We start from the raw sequence: 19,290 nt of genomic DNA, 5'->3' as shown, positions 1-19,290 counted from the left end.
GAGAATGGCCAGACCGATTCAAGCTGACAAAAAAGTGACAGTAACTCTGATAAGCAATCCTTACAACAATGGTGTGCAGAAGAGTGCCATGGTAACATTGTGGTTAGCTTGACACTTTTACAGTGCAAGGGACTGGAGTTCAGAGTTCAAACCCAGCATCCTCTGTAAGAAGTTTGTATGCCCTCCCTGTCAAATATGTATGTTTTCTCCGGATGCTTTGGTTTCCTCCCATAGTCCAAAGACTAGTAGGTTAATTGGTCATTGTAAATTGTCCCATGATTAGGCTTGGGTTTAATTTGTGGGTTGCTGGGCGGCAAGGCTCAAAGGGCCACAAAGGCCTATATCCGCTGGATCTCTAAATAGTAAACAAAAGAGCATCACTGAACCTTGAGGTGAATGGATATAGCAGCAGAAGACCACAGGCTTACACCTAATAAAGTGGCGACTGAGTGTAGATGACACAGGATTGGAACAGACCCTCTGACCTACAATGTTGTGCCAAACTAATTAAACTAGTCATTAAATGCCCACAAATTCTAATCCTTTCTGCTCAATGCTAATCCTTTCTGTCCCTCCATTCTCTGCACATTCATGTCCCTATTAAGCACCTCTATCATATCTGTCTCCACCACCACCCCAGGCAGCCTGTTTCTGTCTCTGTGTAACAACTCCTGCCCATCATTTTTCTTCTGAACTTACTCCCTGTCGCCTTAAGAAGAATTAGAGTGGTTTACCACAGTCTTTCCACTGGTCCAAACGATAGCCTTTTCATCCAGCTCGAGATCATGGCCTGATGCTGAAGCTGCACCATAACGTCCCACGCGCACAAACTTGACTGATCCATCTTCCATCCTCTGCCAGTTCACAATGTCATACGTTGCCACAATATCGCCATTCTCGTCAAAATAAATCTCTTCTCCCCCTTTACTGGTGTATCTCAGTCCCTTCAGGTAACTTAAGAGCTTAGCAAAGGGTTAGAGTTAGGTCAGATGGACAATGTCTTCACAGAATCAACTGATAAACCATAAAGCAACAGTTCCACCAATACCTTCCCCTCTCCCCACCTTCATATTCTGGCATCTTTCCCCTCGCTTTCCAGTCCTGTTGAAGAGTCTCGACCTGAAACATTGACTATTTATTCCTCTCCATAGATGCAGCTTAACCTGCTGAGTTCTTCCAGACTTTGTGTGTGTTTTCCCACTTATTCAGTTTTGTCAATTCATCATCTCAAATCCTATCAGTTCTACAGTCATTCACAGAACTACAGGGATCTCACAGGTAGACAAAGTGATCGACTTTAGTGCTGATGCACAAGAAATCCCTCCCTTCCACCTCATGCTGGTAAGCTTCCTCCTTTTGTCTTCACCTGTTTATCCAGCTTTCCTTATATTAACCTACAGTATATTCATTCACACCTACATTCTTGCTAGCTCCATATTACTATGAATAAGACCAGAAGACTAGAAGAAAGAGTAGAATTAGGCCACTCGGCCCATCAAGTCAGCTCCATCATGCAATCATGGCTGATTTATTATCCTTCTCAACCACATTCTCCTAACTTCTCCCCATAATCCTTGACGTCCTGGCTAACCAAGAATCTATTAACCTCTGTTTTAAATATACACAATGAATTGCACAGGTTCACCAGCCTCTAGCTAAAGAAATTTCTTCTCATCAAAGTCACAATCAAAGTAAATTTATTATCAAAGTACATATCTGTCATCTTATACTACCCTGAGATTCATTTTCTTGCATCCTTACTCAGTAATTCCATTATAGAATAATAACCATAATAGAATCAATGGAAGACAGCAGCAACTTGTGTTCAACCAATGTACAAAAGACACAAACTGTGCAAATACAAAAATAATGAAGTATTAATGATAAATAAATGAGTAATAAGTATCAACAATATGAGATGGAAAGTCCTTGTTCTAAATGGAAGTCCCTCTACTCTGAGGCAGTGCCCTGTGGTCCTATGCTCACCAACGATAGGAAACATGCTCTCCACATCCATTCTATCAAGACCTTTCAATATTCAGTAGGTTTCAATGAGATGCCCCCTCATTCTTCTAAGCTCCAGTGATTACAGCCCTCAAACACTCTTCACACATTAACCTTTTCATTCCCAGAATCTTTCTCATGAACCTCCAATGGAGTTTCTCCAATGCCTTTTCTTCAACAAAGACACCAAAACTGCTCAGAATACTCCAAGTGCAGTATGATCAGATTCTTATTAACCCTCAGCATCAAATCCTTGCTCTTATATTCTAGACATATGAGACAAATGCTAGCATTGCAATTTCCTTCCTTACCACTAACTCAACCTGCAAGTTAATCTTTAGGAAGTTCTACACAAGAGCTCCCAAGTCCCTTTGGACCTCTATTTTTTTTAAATTTTCTTCCCTGTTCAGAAAATAGTCTATGCATTTATTCCTTCCACTAAAGTGCATGAACAGATATTTCCCTACACTATATTCCATTTCTCACTTCTTTACCATTCTCCCAATCCGTCCGAGTCCTTCCGCAGATTCCCCGATTCCTCAACACTACCAGCCCCTCCACCTACCATTGCCTTGTCTGTAAACTTGGCCACATTGCCATCAATTCCATCATCGAAATTTTGATATATAACATGAACAGAAGTGGTCCAAACACAAACCCCTGTGGCACACCATAGTCACCAGCAGCTAACCAGAAAAGGCCCTTTATATTCCCATTCTTTGCCTCCTGACAGTCAGCCAATCCTCTATCCATACTAGCATCTTTCCTGTAATACCATGAGTTCTTATCTTGTTAAGCAGCCTCATATGTGGCACCTTGTCAAATGCCTTCTTAAAATCCAAGTAAACAATATCCACTTACTTCTTTTGTATACCCTGCCTGCTATTTCTTCAAAGAATTCTAACAGATTTGTCAGGTAAGATTTCCCCTTCAGGAAGCCATGCTGACTTGGGTCTATTTTGTCACGTGCCTCCCAGTACCCCAAAATCTCATTCTTAACAAAGGACTCCATTATCATCCCAACTACTGAAATCAGGGCAATTGGCCTATAACTAGGGATTGCTCCCTGCATGACTCCATTATCCATTCGTCCCTCCCCACTGATCACTCTCCTGGCATTTACCTTGCAAACGGAACAAGTGCTACACCTGCCCCTACACCTCCTCCCTCACTACCAGTCCTTCCAGATGAGGCAACACTTCACCTTTCAGTCTGTTGGTGTCCAGAGCTCACAGTGCGGCCTCCTGTATATTGCTGAGATCCGACGTAGATTGAGAGGCCGCTTCACCAGGCACCAACACTCCATCCGCATGAGAAAGTGGGACCTCCCAGTGGTCACCCATTTTGTTTCCACTTCAGAGGCTTGGAGGGAGGCAAATGTTGTCCCCTTGTTCAAAAAAGGTAGTAGGGGTAGTCCAGGTAATTATAGACTAGTGAGCCTTACGTCTGTGGTGGGAAAGCTGTTGGAAAACATTCTTAGAAATAGGATCTATGGGCATTTAGAGAATCATGGTCTGATCAGGAACAGTCAGCATGGCTTTGTGAAGGGCAGATTGTGTCTAACAAGCCTGATAGAGTTCTTTGAGGAGGTGACCAGGCATATAGATGAGGGTAGTGCAGTGGATGTGATCTACATGGATTTTAGTAAGGCATTTGACAAGGTTCCACACGGTAGGCTTATTCAGAAAGTCAGAAGGCATGGGATCCAGGGAAGTTTGGCCAGGTGGATTCAGAATTGGCTTGCTTTCAGAAAGCAGACGGTCGTGGTGGAGGGAGTACATTCAAATTGGAGGATTGTGACTAGTGGTGTCCCACAAGGATCGGTTCTGGGACCTCTACTTTTCGTGATTTTTATTAATGACCTGGATGTGGGGGTAGAAGGGTGGGTTGGCAAGTTTTCAGATGACACAAAGGTTGATGGTGTAGTGAACAGTGTAGAGGATTGTCGAAGATTGCAGAGAGATATTAATAGGATGCAGAAGTGGGCTGAGAAGTGGCAGATGGCGTTCAACCCAGAGGAGTGTGAGGTGGTACACTTTGGAAGGACAAACTCCAAGGCAGAGTACAAAGTAAATGGCAGGATACTTGGTGGTGTGGAGGAGCAGAGGGATCTGGGGGTACATGTCCACAGATCCCTGAAAGTTGCCTCACAGGTAGACAGCATAGTTAAGAAAGCTTATAATCAATTTCCCCCGGGATCAATAAAGTATGACTATGACTATGACTATGGGTGTTAGCCTTCGTAAATCAAGGGATAGAGATTAAGAGTCGCGAGGTAATGATGCAGCTCTATAAAACTCTGGTTAGGCCGTACTTGGAGTATCGTGTCCAATTCTCGTCGCCTCACTATAGGAAGGATGTGGAAGCAATGGAAAGGGTACAGAGGAGATTTACCAGGATGCTGCCTGGTTTAGAGAGTATGCATTATGATCAGAGATTAAGGGAGCTAAGGCTTTACTCTTTGGAGAGAAGGAGGATGAGGGGAGACACGATAGAGGTATACAAGATATTAAGAGGGATAGATAGAGTGGATAGCCAGTGCCTCTTCTCCAGGGCACCACTGCTCAATACAAGAGGACATGGCTTTAAGGTAAGGGGTGGGAAGTTGAAGGGGGATAGTAGAGGAAGGTTTTTTACTCAGAGAGTGGTTGATGCCTGGAACGCACTGCCTGAGTCAGTGGTGGAGGCAGATACACTAGTGAAATTTAAGAGACTACTAGACAGGTATATGGTGGAATTTAAATTGGGGGGTTATATGGGAGGCAGGGTTTGAGGGTCGGCACAACATTGTGGGCCAAAGGGCCTGTACTGTGCTGTACTATTCTATCTTCTATGTTCTATATTCCCATTCCCATTCCAATATGTCTGTCCATGGCCTCCTCCACTATCATAGTGAGGCCATGCTTTAGCTGGAGGAAAAACACCTTATATTCCACTTGGATAGCCTCCAAACTGATGGCATGAAGATTGATTTCTTCAACTTCGAGTAATGCCCCCACCACCCCCTCTCCTTCACCATTTCCCATCGCCTTTTCCCTCTCTTAATTTATCTCCTTGCCCGCCTATTGAATCCCTCTGGTTTTCCTCCCCCCCCCCACCATTTCTTTCTTCTATGGCCTTCTGTCTCTTTTACCAATTTACTTTCCAGCTCGTAACTTCATCCCCTCTCCCTTAAGGTTTCACCTATCACCTTGTGTTTGTCTCTCCCCTCCCTCCAGCTTTTAAATCTATTCCTCAGCTTTTTTCACCAGTCCTGTCGAAGAGTTTCAACCCAAAATGCCGACTGTACTCTTTTCCCAGACGCTGCCTGGCCTGCTGAGTTCCTCCAGCATTTTGTGTGTGTTGCTCAGATTTCCAGCATCTGCAGATTTTCTCTTGTTTGTAAGAGGTAAGGAGAAATATTCTCAGCAAAAGGGAGTAGTGAATCTGTGGAATGCTCTGCCACATACTGCAGTGGAGGCCAAGTCTGTGGGTACATGTAAGGATACGGCGAGATGACAGGAGTATGGGCTTAAGTGGATCCGGGATCAGCCATAATGGAATGGCAGATCAGACTCGATGGGCTGAAAAGCCTAATTCTGCTCCTATGTCTTATGGTCTTATATTCTTATTCTACAAATTCCCTCTCTAGAGATGTGGCACCAGCCTGATTTTCCCATCTACCTGAATATTGAAATCCCCTAAGGCTATCATAACATTGTCCCTATTAAATCGTTTTCTATTTCCTTATGAAATTTATATGCTGCATCCTGGCTACTGTTCAGGGACTATATATGACTTCCATCAGGGTCTTTTTACCCTTGCAGATGCTTAACTCTACCCACAAGGGTTCTACATCTCCCAATCCTATGTCATCTTTTTCTGAGGATTTGATTTCATTTTTTACCAACAAAGTGACCCCACCCCCTCTGCTCATCTGCCTGTCCTTTCGATACAAGGTGTATCCTTGGATACGAAGCTCCCAGCTATAACCTTCTTTTATCCACAACTCAGTGATGCCTACAACTTCATATCTGCCAATCTCAAACTGCACAACAGGATCACCTGCCTTATTCCGTATCCTCCATGCATTGAAATATAACACCTTCAGTCCTGCATTCATCACCCTTTTCAAATAAGAAGCTGCAATGTGTAGAGAACTCAGCCTCAAGAAGGCGACACCTTTCTTCAAAGATCCACACCATCTAGGCCATGTCATATTCTCAGTTACCATCGGGCAGGAGATAAAAAAAATTACCACATGATTACATTCCAGAACATCTACTTCCCTTCAACCACTTGGTTCTTGAAGCAACTAGCCAAACCATAATCGTAACAGTTTTGCAATATGACCACGTTGCATTAAAATGGACTTCCTTGTTCAAATTGTGTCCTTTCTCATAAAATTTGTGTATAATTTACATCTTTCTTGTGAATGCCGCTTACATGATGCTATGTTCCTGTGATGCTATGTTCTTGTGCATTGGGCAATAAAGTCTACTTTAACACCATACTGTTATTAGAGGGGTTTCTCTGGGGTGACACAGTATGCTGGAGGTAGTAACAGCTTGAAGATCAACAAGCCTTCTGGCCTTCCGATTTCCAACCTGACTTGTTCCTTTGTCTCGTCATTCTCTCTGCCCTTTGTCAACATGGACCAAGTACTGTGAGCACACTTCAAAATTATTTTTTAAGCCCCTCTAATGTCTTACCTGCCATGGTTGAAGATTGAAGATGTCTGCGTAGGTCCGATTGTCAAACAGGCCTCCATTATTTCTGTTTATCCGAAATTTGTGAAGGGCGTGAGCAATTGCATACACTGCCTTATACACATTGTATGAAATCCTTAATTCTGATACATCAGAATATATATTGTAGGTGCTGTTTAATTCTTCCAGCCCCGTGCATTTCTTTAGAGATGACTTTTCTTCCCCCTGCCCCTTGCGCTTAACTGAGCTGTTAAGTGAACACCTGAATATTGTTTCCCACAACTCATTCACAAAAATATTGTTTGGAGTTTTGAATGGATGGGCCTCAAGCAGAAAATTCCTCAGGCCCGGAATCTCACCTCTGTGAATTGCAAACCCTATTGTCCCGGACAGAGAGGCGAGATTCTCTCTGGCTGCTATCAAAGCAGAGGTGACCCAGGCCTCACTCGCTATCCATTGCTTTCCAGTGATATTTTGTCTCACGATTTCTTGGGTTAAAGGATACGCGTCTCCCTCAATGGCAAACATGACGATGACCCTGGCGGTCGATGCTTTAATCGTCTCTGCAATTTGAAGGATCTTTTGCCTGGTGTACATTTTTGGAATTATCTCAGCAAAGGCGATGCACACCCCCAGCCTTCTGACTTCATCACTGAACGCTTGAATGCCATTGCGGCCGTAGTCATCGTCGCCGGCCACCGAACCCACCCATGTCCAGCCAAACCGGTGCACCAGCTGGGCCACACCTTGGGCCTGGTAAGTGTCACTTGGTATCGTGCGGAAAAAGGCCGGGAACTCGTGCTTGTCGCCGAGGCAGGTGCAGGATGAGAAGTAGCTAACCTGGTGGAAACACATGTCAAAACGTCAGGTACCTCTTCATGTATCAAGAAGATTGAAAGAACACAGAGAAAATTTAGAAGGATGATATCAGGATTTGAGGACCTGAGTTATAGGGAAAGTTTGATCAGGTTGAGACTTCATCCCCTAGAGCGTAGGAAAATGAGAGGTGGTTTATTAAAGGTATACAAAATTTTGAGGGGCACAGACAGGGTAAATACAAGCTGGGTCTTCCCACTGATGTTGGGTGAGATGAGAAATAGAGGTCATAGGTTAAGGGTGAAAGGTAAAATGTTTAAGGGAAACCTGAAGGGGAACTTTGTCACTCAGAAGTGGTGAGGGTGAGGAACAAGTTGCCAGAGGAAGTGGTGGATGCAGATTAAATTTAAGCATTTAAGAAAACCTTGCACAGGTACATGGATAGGAGGGGTATAGAGAGCTATAGTCTTGGTGCAGGTCATTGGGACTAGGCAGATCAATAGTCCTGCATGGACTAGAGGGGCCGAAGGGCCTGCTGTGCAGTAGTGCTCTATGTATTATAGCACAATTAAAGCAGATATGCCACTTTAATATGGTGTTGAAATATTGAATATTTAATATAAAATCACTGTACTGGTGAAATGAGATGGATGGAGTTTTGACCCAAAATTTTGTCAATTTCTTTCCCTCCACCGGTGTCAGAATCAGGTTTACTACCTCTGAACGTATGTTGTAAAACTTAGTTTTTGTTGCAAGACAAAAAAATTTTTTATAAGTTACAGAGTTCAGAAAAAGAATATTGAGGTAGTTTTCATGAACCATTCAGAAATCTGATGGTGGAAGGGAAGAAACTGTTCCTAACACATTGAGTGTGTGTCTTCCGGGTCCTGTACCTCCTCCTCAATGGTCATAATGAGGAGAAGGCAGATCCTGAATGATAAGGGTCCTTATGATGGATGCCACCTTCTTGAGCCACCTCCCTTTGTAGGTGCTGACTTCCTCCAGCATCCAAACAAAGCAGGGCTACTTGATCGACCACCCATGTACCACCCGAAACAGGCATTCACTCCACCATTAGCCTGCAGTGCCCGCAGTGTGTATCATCCTTATTCTGGCCGAACCAGTCCATGCTGACAACAGTGCCCACCCAGCTAGAGCCAACATCCTATGTTTGTCTCATATCCCTCCAAGCCCTGCTCAGGTACCTATCTACGCACGTCTTAAATGATGCTATTGTATCTGACTCAACCACTTCCTCTAGCAGCTCATTCCAAATAGTTACTGCACTTGCGTAAAAACGTGGCCTCTCAGGTCTCTTTTAAATCTTTCCCCTTTCAGCCTAAATCTATACCCCTTGGTTTTTGAGAAGTTTTTCACTCACTGTACCTTCATTCATTCAGGTGCCTTGCCGTTTGAAATGGGCAATCATGTCTCTCCATCCATCACGGTCCCTGACCTTCTGAATTGTAGTTGTTGCCTCCCCTGTTTCTAACCATGATGTTATTCCATCGATCATTTTCATTCCCAGTCTGCCTCTGCTTCTTTTTCCTTCCGGCTTTCCAGTTGTAACTAAATGTTCTAATGTCTTGCTTTGTATGATGTGTCCAAAGAATTTTGATTGCTGTTTTCTGATTTTTTTAAGTAATGTACGTTTTGTTTTCATTCTCTGTAGAACTTCTTCGTTGGTTATCCTGTCCATATATGATATGCATCGCATTCTTCTGAGGAGCCACATCTCTGCTATGTTGATTCTTTTCTCCATTGCATTTGTGATGGTCCATGACTCGCAGCCATACATCAATACAGGAAGAATGTAGCAGCTGAGAGTTCTAAGGCGGATGTCAATTGCTATTTCTTGTTCGTTAGGGTGTCTCTCATTTCTGTAAATTCTGTTCTTGCCATTGCTATTCTTGCTTTTATGTCTGTTTCACATTTGCCACCGGATGTTACCATGATCCAAGGTACTTGAAGTTGTGAACTTGTTTCAGGATTTCATTTCCCATTATGATCCTACAGCTTGGGATATCAGGTTTCTTTGATATTACCATTACTTCAGTTTTCTTTTTGTTTAAGGTTAGGCCAAGTCTTTCGCTCTCTGTGTTGACGGTAGATACTAGTTTCTGTAAATTTACTTCACTGTTTGCTATCAGTACAGTATCATCCGCGTAGCAGAGGTTGTTGATATTGTATCCTCCTATACTTATTCCAGGTAGGTCTTGTATGGTTCTCATGTTGTTTTCACTGTACAGGGAGAACAGGTCTGGTGATAGAACACAACCCGGTCTGACTCCTCGCTTTATTGGCTGATATTCACCAATCTCGTTGTCTATCCGTCTGGCTGCACCTCGTTGTCAGTAGAGATTCCTGATTATTCTTAGATCTTTTCCGTCGATATTAATATCTTTAAGCATTTTCATGATGACTTTCTTTTGTCACATGTATCAGGGTATTATCTTTTAAAGACAGTACCTTGATACATGTGACAATAATAATCCAATCCACCAAAGTTGTTCACCTGAATAAGTTCCACATTTGCCCAACAATAATGAGTGCACATTAAAAGTAATTGCTCACTAGCTCATCTCCTTCCTCAGAAGGCTAAAGAAGTTTGGTGTCTCCTTTGATCCTCACCAGTTTTTATTGATGCACAATAGAAAGCGTCCTATCTACAAAGTTTGTAGATGCATCACAGCTTGGTATGGCAACTGCTCTGCCTGTGACAGCAAGAGGGCTGTGGACACAGTTCAGCACATCACCGGAACCAGCCAACCTTCGAAGCACACCACCTTAGTAAAGTAGCCAACACACCCTGAGCTTTCTCTCTTGACTCTCTCCCATTGGGTAGATGATAGGGAAACACGAAAACACGTATCATCAGGCACATGGCCAGCTTTGACCCTGTTATTTAAGAATATTGGATTATCCCCCAGTGTGATAAGTTGGACTCTTGATCTCACAATCTATTTTGTCATGGCCTTCTTGTCTTCCTGCACTGCACTTTCTCTGTAACTAGCTTTGTAACACACTGTTATGATGAAATAATCTCTGTGAACAATGTGCAAGACAAGATTTTTACTGTAGCTCAGTATGAGACAAGAACAAACCAACCCACCAATTTCATTTACTAGAATCAGTTGCATTTACCAGAATCTGCTGAACGGATCCTGACCCGGATCTGGGCCGTACCCTCCAAATATCCGGACCTGTCTCTCGGTTTTTTTGCACTACCTTACTTCCCATTTTTCTATTTTCTATTTATGATTTATAATTTAAATTTTTAATATTTACTAATTTTAACTATTTTTAATATTTAATATTTGTAATCCAGGGAGTGGGAAGCGCAGAATCAAAATATCGCTGTGATGATTGTACTTTCTAGTACCAATTGTTTGGCGACAATAAAGTATAAAGTATATGTGACTACACATTAAAAGTAGTTGCTTTACAACATCCTGTCCAAATTCTTTTATTCGTTCTAAGATTGCCCGTGTACAAAACTTCTCACACACACACACACACACACACACACACACACACACACACACACACACACACACACACACCCCACACCCCACACAAATCTTACCATTGGGACTTTGAAAGGTGACATTATGTTTGCCACCACCAGTGACTGGGTGGACCCGGAGTCACCAACAATCACAGGGATGGATGAGGTCCCCTTGCAGTTGTAATTGGAGACGTCTTCATTTGGTCCACTAGCTAACATTAATACTGCCCTCATAGAGTGCACGGGAGTGGTGCATGTGTCGTAAATATTGTAGCCCAGTGTAATGTTTGGCAGGAGCGATGAGTCTTCATTTATTTCTTGTAATGTGAAGAGCATTGTCTGTAACCAGCGAAATGACCTTGAATTGAAACTAAAGAGTAGAAGTTAAACAATCACAAGCAAAAGAAATTGATGTTCTTCAACTTACAGTAATGCCCCCTGCTCCTTCACCATTCCCCATTCCCATTTTCCTCTCTCACTTTACCTGCCCATCACCTCCCTCCGGTGCTCCCCCAACTTCCCTTTCTTCCATGGCTTTCTGTCCTCTCCTGTCAGATTCCCCCTTCTCCAGCCCTTCATCTCTTTCACCAATCATTTTTCCCAGCTCTTTACTTCACCGCTCCCCCTCCCAGTTTCATCTATCACCTACTACCTTGTATTTCTTCATCCCCTGCCCCCCCCCACCTTCTTACTCCAACTTCTCATCTTTTTTTCTCCAGTCCTGATGAAGTATCTCGGCCCGCAACATTGACTCTCTGCCATAGATGCTGCCTGACCTGCCGAGTTCCTCCAGCATTTTGTGTCTGTTGAGTAGATGATGATTTGGCTTGGCAGCTTTATGTCGGAAGATTTGAGCACTTTGAATAAATCGATACAGTTTATTAACAGCGTATAGTGAAAAGCTTGTTTTACATAGAACATTGAACATTATAGCACAGGATAAGCCCTTTGGCCCACAATATTGTGCCAACCATTTAACCGGCTCTAAGATTAATCTAACTCTTCTGCCCTATATAACCCTCTATTTTCCTACCATCTATATACCTATCTAAGAGTTTTTTTAAATGTCCCAAATGTAACTGCCTTTACCACCACTACCTGCAGCCCATTCCACACATTCATCACACTACTTAAAAAAAAACTTACCTCTGACATCCAACATTACCTTTAATTTTTTTAACAGTTGCACAGACCAACTATTGCTCTGAGCAGCAAGTTTTTACATGGCCTGAAAATTGCACAGCACTTTATGTTAACAAGTGTAAATGTTGATTTTGTTTGAAAGGTTTATATCAGAAAATTGGAGCATTTTATGTTAACGTTGGGTTAAAGAAAATTCCAGCTGCATGGCAACAAAGGTTACGTGCATGGGAGCATTAAAGTTGCACACCCTGCGCACCCGCGTAGAACAACACTGACATCCACCCTACACTTTCTGCCAATCACCTTAAAATTTGACATCCACCTTAAAATTATGTCCTCTTGTATTAGCCATTTCTGCATTAGATAAAACTCACTGGTTATCCATAAGACCACAAGATATAGGAACACTTGGCCCATCTAGTCTGTTCTGCGATTTCATCATGGCTGATCCAATTTTCCAATTTTCCAATCTGCTGCCTTCTTCCTGTATCCATTCATGCTCTGTCCAATCAAGAATCTATCAATCTTTGCCTTAAATGTACATGAAGACTTGGCCTCCACAGCTGCCTGTGGAAAAGAATTCCACAGATTCACCAATCTCTGGCTAAAGGAACTCCTCGTCAGCCTCTATTCTGAGGCTGTGCCCTCTGGTCTTAGTCTCTCCCACCACAGGAAGCAGCTTCTGCACATTCACTCTATCAAGGCCTTTCAGCATTTGATAGGTTTCAATGAGGTCACCCCTTATTCTTCTGATTCCAGTGAATACAGGCCCAGAGCCATCAAATGCTCTTCATATGGCAAGCTATTCAATCCTGGAATCATTTTTGTGAACCTCCTTCGAACCCCCTCCAGTTTCAGAACATCCTTCCTAAGGTAAGGGGCCTAAAGCTGCTCAAAATACTCGAAGTGAGACCTCACCAGTGTTTCAAAGTCTCAACACTACACCTGTGATAGCCATTTGATCTATGCCTCGTTCTCATCTTGTACACCTCTATCATGTCGCATTGCATCCTCCTACACTTCAAAGAGAAAAGCTCTAGCTCACTCAAACTTTTTTTTAGGCATTCGTTAGTCTTGTAAGAGCATGGGTTTGCACCTTGGAAGGTTTCCAGAGTGCAGGCCTGGGCAAGATTGTATGGAAGACCAGCAGTTGCCCATGCTGCAAGTCTCCCCTCTCCATGCCACCGATGTTGTCCAAGGGAAAGGCATTAGGACCCAAACAGCTTGGCACCGGTGTCATAGCAGAGCAATGTGTGGTTAGGTGCCTTGCTCAAGGACACAACACGCTGCCTCAGCTGAGGCTCGAACTAGCGACCTTCAGATCACTAGACCGATGCCTTAACCACTTGTCCACGCACCAACATACAAAATGCTTGATGATCTTTGCCACCTATACAGATAATTTCATTACAAAAGAGCGTTGAGGTACAGTAGTAAAAGGGAAATACCATAACAAGCTGTAGAATAAAGTGTTACATTTACAGAGAAAGTGCAGTGCAGGCAGACAATAAAGTGAAAAGCCAGGACATTGTAGATTGTGAGGTCAAGAGTCCATCTCATCGTACAAGAGTCTTTTCAAGATTCAACATTCAAGATTGGTTACTGTCATTCAACACTACTTCAGAGTAAAGGAGAACAAAATAACTGTAACTCCGATCCGATGCAGCATAAATATACACAATAAGTATAAAGAACACAATAATTATAAATATAAAAGAAATCCTATAAAACAAGAAACTGCTTGTGTGTGGCCGTACGTACATAAGTTCATATATACAGAGTGATTGTATGTACATAAAGTGATGCTAGGTGCAGGTGTATCTGTTCATAAGGTGTCTCTGACGGGAAATGATAAACCGAAAAAAGTGACCTGGCAAAAAGAACTGTTATACCAGGTAGCAGCAGGGCATATGAAAACACAGTAGGACAGTGACAGTATCAGTGCATGTATGAGGTGTGGAGTATAAGCACAAAATGACAGGAGTAATGATGTGCATAAAGCTGGGGGGCAGTGGGGTTGGTTAGTGGGGGAGGTGTTGATCGGCCTGATGGCTTGGGGGCAGTAACTGTTTTGGAGTCTAGTGATGCTGTTGTGGATGCTGTGTAGTCTGTTCCCTGAGGGGAGTGGGACGAACAGTCCATGAGCAGTACAGTGTCATCAAGGACTACAGATTGGCCAACTGGATCATAGAGTCCGAGTCAACTCTTTCAAAGGGCAGTCTCATTGGTCCCTCATGTGCAACGTATTCCTGACACATTTTCTCAATATTATCAAATTAAGTTCTACAATAGTGCACTATAATTGATTTAACGTGGAAATAGATGATAAAACTTCAGAGACACAAGTGACTGCAGATGCTGGAATCTGAAACAATGCACAAAATATCTGGGGGAACACAGCAGGTCAGGCAGCATCTGTGGAGGGAAATAGACAGTTGATGTTCCAAATTGGGACCCTTCATCTGGACTGAATGATACCACTGTTTTTCAGTGCAAGTAAAGGGTCTCAACCCAAAACAACAACTATCCATTTCTGTTGTCGCGTACCCCATGACGGGTTAAAGAACCAGCAGAAATGGAAAACAATTTGGAGTCCAGTCTTGCATCTAAGTATGTCCTTATACCATCAGGGATGCAACCTTTAAACTGTTCAATCAATATCAACTCTTTCAGGTTGTCAATATCCTCACTTGCCCCTTTCGAGGTACACCAGCGATCAAAGGACATCTGCATCTCACAGGCAAACTCTAAATACGTGTGGTCCCAAGGCTTCCTCAAATTTCGGAACCTTTGCCTGAATGCCTCCAGAACCAACTCGTAAACTTTAAGTACAGCACCTTTCACTACATCATAATCATTTGCGTCTGGCAACAGACAACGCTGAATACACTCGTTGGGCCTTCCCCTTATTCACACTTTGTAACAGAACAGCCCACTGATCTCTCGGTCAGTTCAATTTATGGCCACTTTTTCATAATGTAAGAAATACCTATCGACTTCTGTTTCCCCAAATGGAGGTACCAACTTAATTTTGCGGCTAACATTAAACAGTACAACTGGCTCCCTGCTACAGCTTGGCACTGGAACTCCTTGCCGCACCATCTCTCTCTCAAACTCTCTCCATTTGTCTGCCTCTATAGCCTCATGGATCCTCTGCTTTTCTGCTTCATCAGCCTCGAGCTGTTTTAATTGCAATTGCAACTGAACCTCAGCCTCAGTAAGTACCTTACCTTCAGCGAATAACTCGAACGCCTCCTCATCAAACGTTCCCTTAGCTATATAATGCTGAGCTATTACCGTCTGCATCTGAGCTTTCCCCATTCTAGTGGACACCTTTAGTCTTAACTTTTGAGCGATTGCCAACAGCACATTCCTCGTAGCATCATCCAGTGCTTCAGGGGTTGGTTCCAACAGAAACCTCTCAGCACTAACGTCCATTTCTGCTGTTTTTCCGCACAACCAAATCAAAAGGGATTTTCCCCAATCAATTCAAACAATCCCCCCCCCCCAACCAATTTATTCATATCTCGGATGCAGGCCCCAATTTTGTCACATACCCCGTGACGGATTCAAGAACCAGCAGAGATGGAAAACACTTTGGAGTCCAGTATTGCTATTAACTAATGGTATTTATTAGTAACTACACAATACAGTAATATAAAATCAGATATATAAAACAGGTTAGCAATGATTAGATACGTATAAGTGTGGAAATATATGAAAACCAAGCTTCTTCAAGTCTAGGGGTAAATAGTCTTACGATGATAAGTAAAGTTCAGTTCAGTGTGTGGTATTGAGTTGAGTAGGGATGGAGAGAGAGAGAGGTTTGAGACTTCAGGTGAGCTGACACCATCGATCTTCCCGTTGTTCCCTGAAATCCTTTAGAAGTCACTGACTGTGACCACAACAAAGGGGATCAATCTTCTGTGGTGGAATTATCAACCCAGGCGAGGGTCGGACACACGAATAACTGCCCCCCTCCCCCCGGTCACATCCTTTTCACACTGCGAGAGCCACTGATCGATCCTCCAAAACGGTACCGCAGCATAAAAGCCAGGACCATCAGGCTCCGGGACAGTTTTTCCACCAGGCCATCAGACTGATTAATTCATGCTGATACAATTGTATTTCTATGTAATCTTGACTGTCCTGTTGAACATACTATTTATTATAAATTGCACATTGCACATTTAGACGGAGACATAATGGAAAGATTTTTACTCCTCGTGTATATGAAGGATGTAAGTAATAAAGTCAATTCAATTCAATTAGTTGTGGAGTCAATTCAGTGTTGTGGTGAGTGAAATTATCCACACTGATTCAGGAGCCTGATGGTTGAAGGGTAGTAACTGTTCCTGAACCTGGTGGTGTGGGACCAAAGGCTCCTGTACCTCCTGCCTGATGACAGCAGCAACAAGAGATCATGGCTTGGACAGTGGAGGTCCTTGGTGACCGATGCTGTTTTGTTATGTCAGTGCTCTTTGTAGATGTAGTCAATGGTGGTCAGTTATCTCAGGTAATAATACATCTTTCTCCCAAAATTAAATGCCCAAGCCTCAGCATTGAGTTCATTTCAAATTGTGAACTTTTTATCAGCTTTCTGGTTCGTCCACACTTACGTTATATAGACCTATTGCCTTGTACTGCCATCACTTGTCCCCATGTAGTCTTCTCACAGAGCTGCTCCATTGCTCTTTCCTCCCATTCATATTTCCTTTATCTCCTTAAATTTCTTTATCGCTGACCATTTTCATTTCTCATGAAAGGATATCACACTGAAACAATTGTTTCCCCTCTCCATGGATGTTATCTGATGTGCTGAACATTTACAGCATTTTCCAGGCTCCCAGCTCTTCCCTGTCACTAATTTCTGACATTATCCACATTGGTCCAGCTTTCCTGCTCGCTTGCTTCAGAGAATTTAATTTCCCAAATTTCACTTATATGCAAAAACTCTTGTTCTAGCCTCTTCATCAGGTGGGCTCTTAACCTCAGAATCTACCTCTTCGTAACCTTGCACCTTAATGCCTGTCTGCATTGCACTTCCTCTGCATCTGTAACACTTTATTCTACATTGGTTATTGTTTTCCCCTGTACTACCTCAACACACTGTGTAGATGGTATGCAAAACCAAGTTGTTCACTGACCCTTGGTACATGTGGCAAAAATAAACCAGTTTACCAGTCTAATTTACCAATTTACCATTGTTATTAAGTGGTTACTTTTAGCAGACACAGAGAATTCTGTTGTACTTCCTATTAACTTAATAGGTGAATGATTTTAATGCCACCTAGAAATATTTATTCACATTATTTGATCAAATAGTTTCTAGAATATAGAACATTACAGCACAATACAGGCCCTTCAACCCACAATATTGTGCCAACCTTTTACCCTAATCCAAGATCAATCTAACGCTTCCCTCCCTCATAACCCGTTTTTTCATCCGCGTGACTAAGAGTCTCTTAAATGTCTCCTATGTCTCTTCTCTGCACTTAAACCACTCCTGACAGCACATTCAACACACCCACCACTCACTCTGTGAACAAAACTACCTTTGACATCACCTCTATATTTTCCTCCAATCAACTTAGGGTTATGCCCTCTCATATTAGTGATTTCCACCCTGGGAAAAGGATGCTGGTTAAAAGATAAGAGATTAATAATTATCATCTCATACAACTTTTTCAAGTCACCTCTCATCCTTCTTCACTCCACAGAGCCCAGGCTCATTCAACCTCTCTCGATAAGACATGCCCTCTAATCCAGGCAGCATCATGGTAAATCTCCTTTGCACGCTCTCTAAAGCTCCCACGTCCTTCCTATAATGAGGTGACCAAAACTGAACAGAGTATTAAAAGGGAGATCTAACATGGTTTTATAGCTGTAAGCAGTTCTGTGCACCACCTTTTCAAAAGCCTTCTGAAAATCCAAGTAAACAACACCCCCTGGCTCTCCTTTGTCCTCTAAGAATTCCTCATGGCTTTTGAACCCAATCCCCCAGCTAACGAATGCCAGAAGACAGAACACCTTCTTTTCACTCGTACAACTTGCGCAGCAACTTTGGAGAATTTATAGATGTGCACCTCACAATATCTCTGTTCCTCCACACTGCTAAGAATCCTGTCCCCAACCATGTACCCTGCCTTCAAGTTCAACTTTCCAAAAGTGAATCACTCCACACTTTCCTGGACTGAGTGATTGACAGTGTGAGCAAACAGCACCGGTCACAGCTCCTGACTTACCCATCACAGAAAGGTGGCTCTGGTTCAGACCTGAAGGAGACGCTGGGTTGGATTAATCTAAAATGAATCGGAAATAAGCCATTCAGGACAACATCTCCCTCCATGGAAATGTGGGAAAGATCAAACTTCCCTCGGCGCCTGCACATTCGTTCGTCTGATTCAGCAGTGTGGCACAATGAAAGAAAGAAACTCAAAGGCAGAAGGAAATACATTGTCGTCCCCATGTAACAGTTCTGATTCTGTTCAATTCCTTCCCCTTTTATAGCCCCTCGGCAGATTAGATCATGTCAAGTGAAAAGATGGATGATTAGTCATTACAAGTAAATGGGACTGAATAGCTCAGTGCAGGTTTAATCACAGAAGCCTCCATTACACATGAGAATAGATAATAATTGGGGAGGTAACATCAATATCATTTACATCTCAGTGGTTAAAGACATTTGGGAGCATGCATTAACACTAGGTTTTCCAGTCTTATTAAATAAAATTTAAGACTACACCACAAGAACCCCTTCCCACCTTCCCCACAAGGCACAAGCATCGACTCCATAAGACACAATAGTTTAATCAGGCCACTTGGCCATCAAGTCCGCTCCACCTTTTGATCATAGCTGTTCTATTGTTCCCTCTCAACCACGTTCTCCTGCCTTCCCCCCGTAACCTTTGATGTCCTTACTAATCAAGAAGCTATCACCCTTTGCTTTAAATATCCCCAATGACTTGGCCTCCACAGCCATCTGTGGCACTAAATTCCACAGATTCTCCACCCTCTGGCGAGAGAAATTTCATTTCATTTCAATTCTAAAGGGACATGCTTGTATTCTGAGACTATGCCCTTTGGTCCGAGATTCTCCTACTAATGGAAACAACCTCTCCACGTCCACTC

General features: G+C 42.9%; 1 protein-coding gene across 1 annotated transcript in view; it reads right to left on the bottom strand.

Annotated features, from left to right (window-relative positions):
* Positions 1–19,290, bottom strand: part of LOC140196989 (extracellular calcium-sensing receptor-like) — a 56,611-nt gene that overhangs the window by 13,479 nt on the left and 23,842 nt on the right. The window contains exons 2-6 of the mRNA XM_072256922.1: positions 18,405–18,461; positions 11,095–11,386; positions 7,156–7,532; positions 6,696–7,080; positions 735–962 (exon numbers count right to left, since the gene is read on the bottom strand). Coding sequence (XP_072113023.1) covers positions 735–962; positions 6,696–7,080; positions 7,156–7,532; positions 11,095–11,386; positions 18,405–18,461 — 1,339 coding nt within the window. The remainder of the gene's footprint in view (positions 1–734; positions 963–6,695; positions 7,081–7,155; positions 7,533–11,094; positions 11,387–18,404; positions 18,462–19,290) is intronic.

The sequence above is a fragment of the Mobula birostris genome, chromosome 4 (assembly GCF_030028105.1).
Source record: "Mobula birostris isolate sMobBir1 chromosome 4, sMobBir1.hap1, whole genome shotgun sequence".
In the NCBI taxonomy this organism is placed as follows: domain Eukaryota; kingdom Metazoa; phylum Chordata; class Chondrichthyes; order Myliobatiformes; family Myliobatidae; genus Mobula; species Mobula birostris.
Note: the sequence above shows the minus strand (reverse complement) of the source record. Positions and strands in the feature narration are given on the sequence as shown.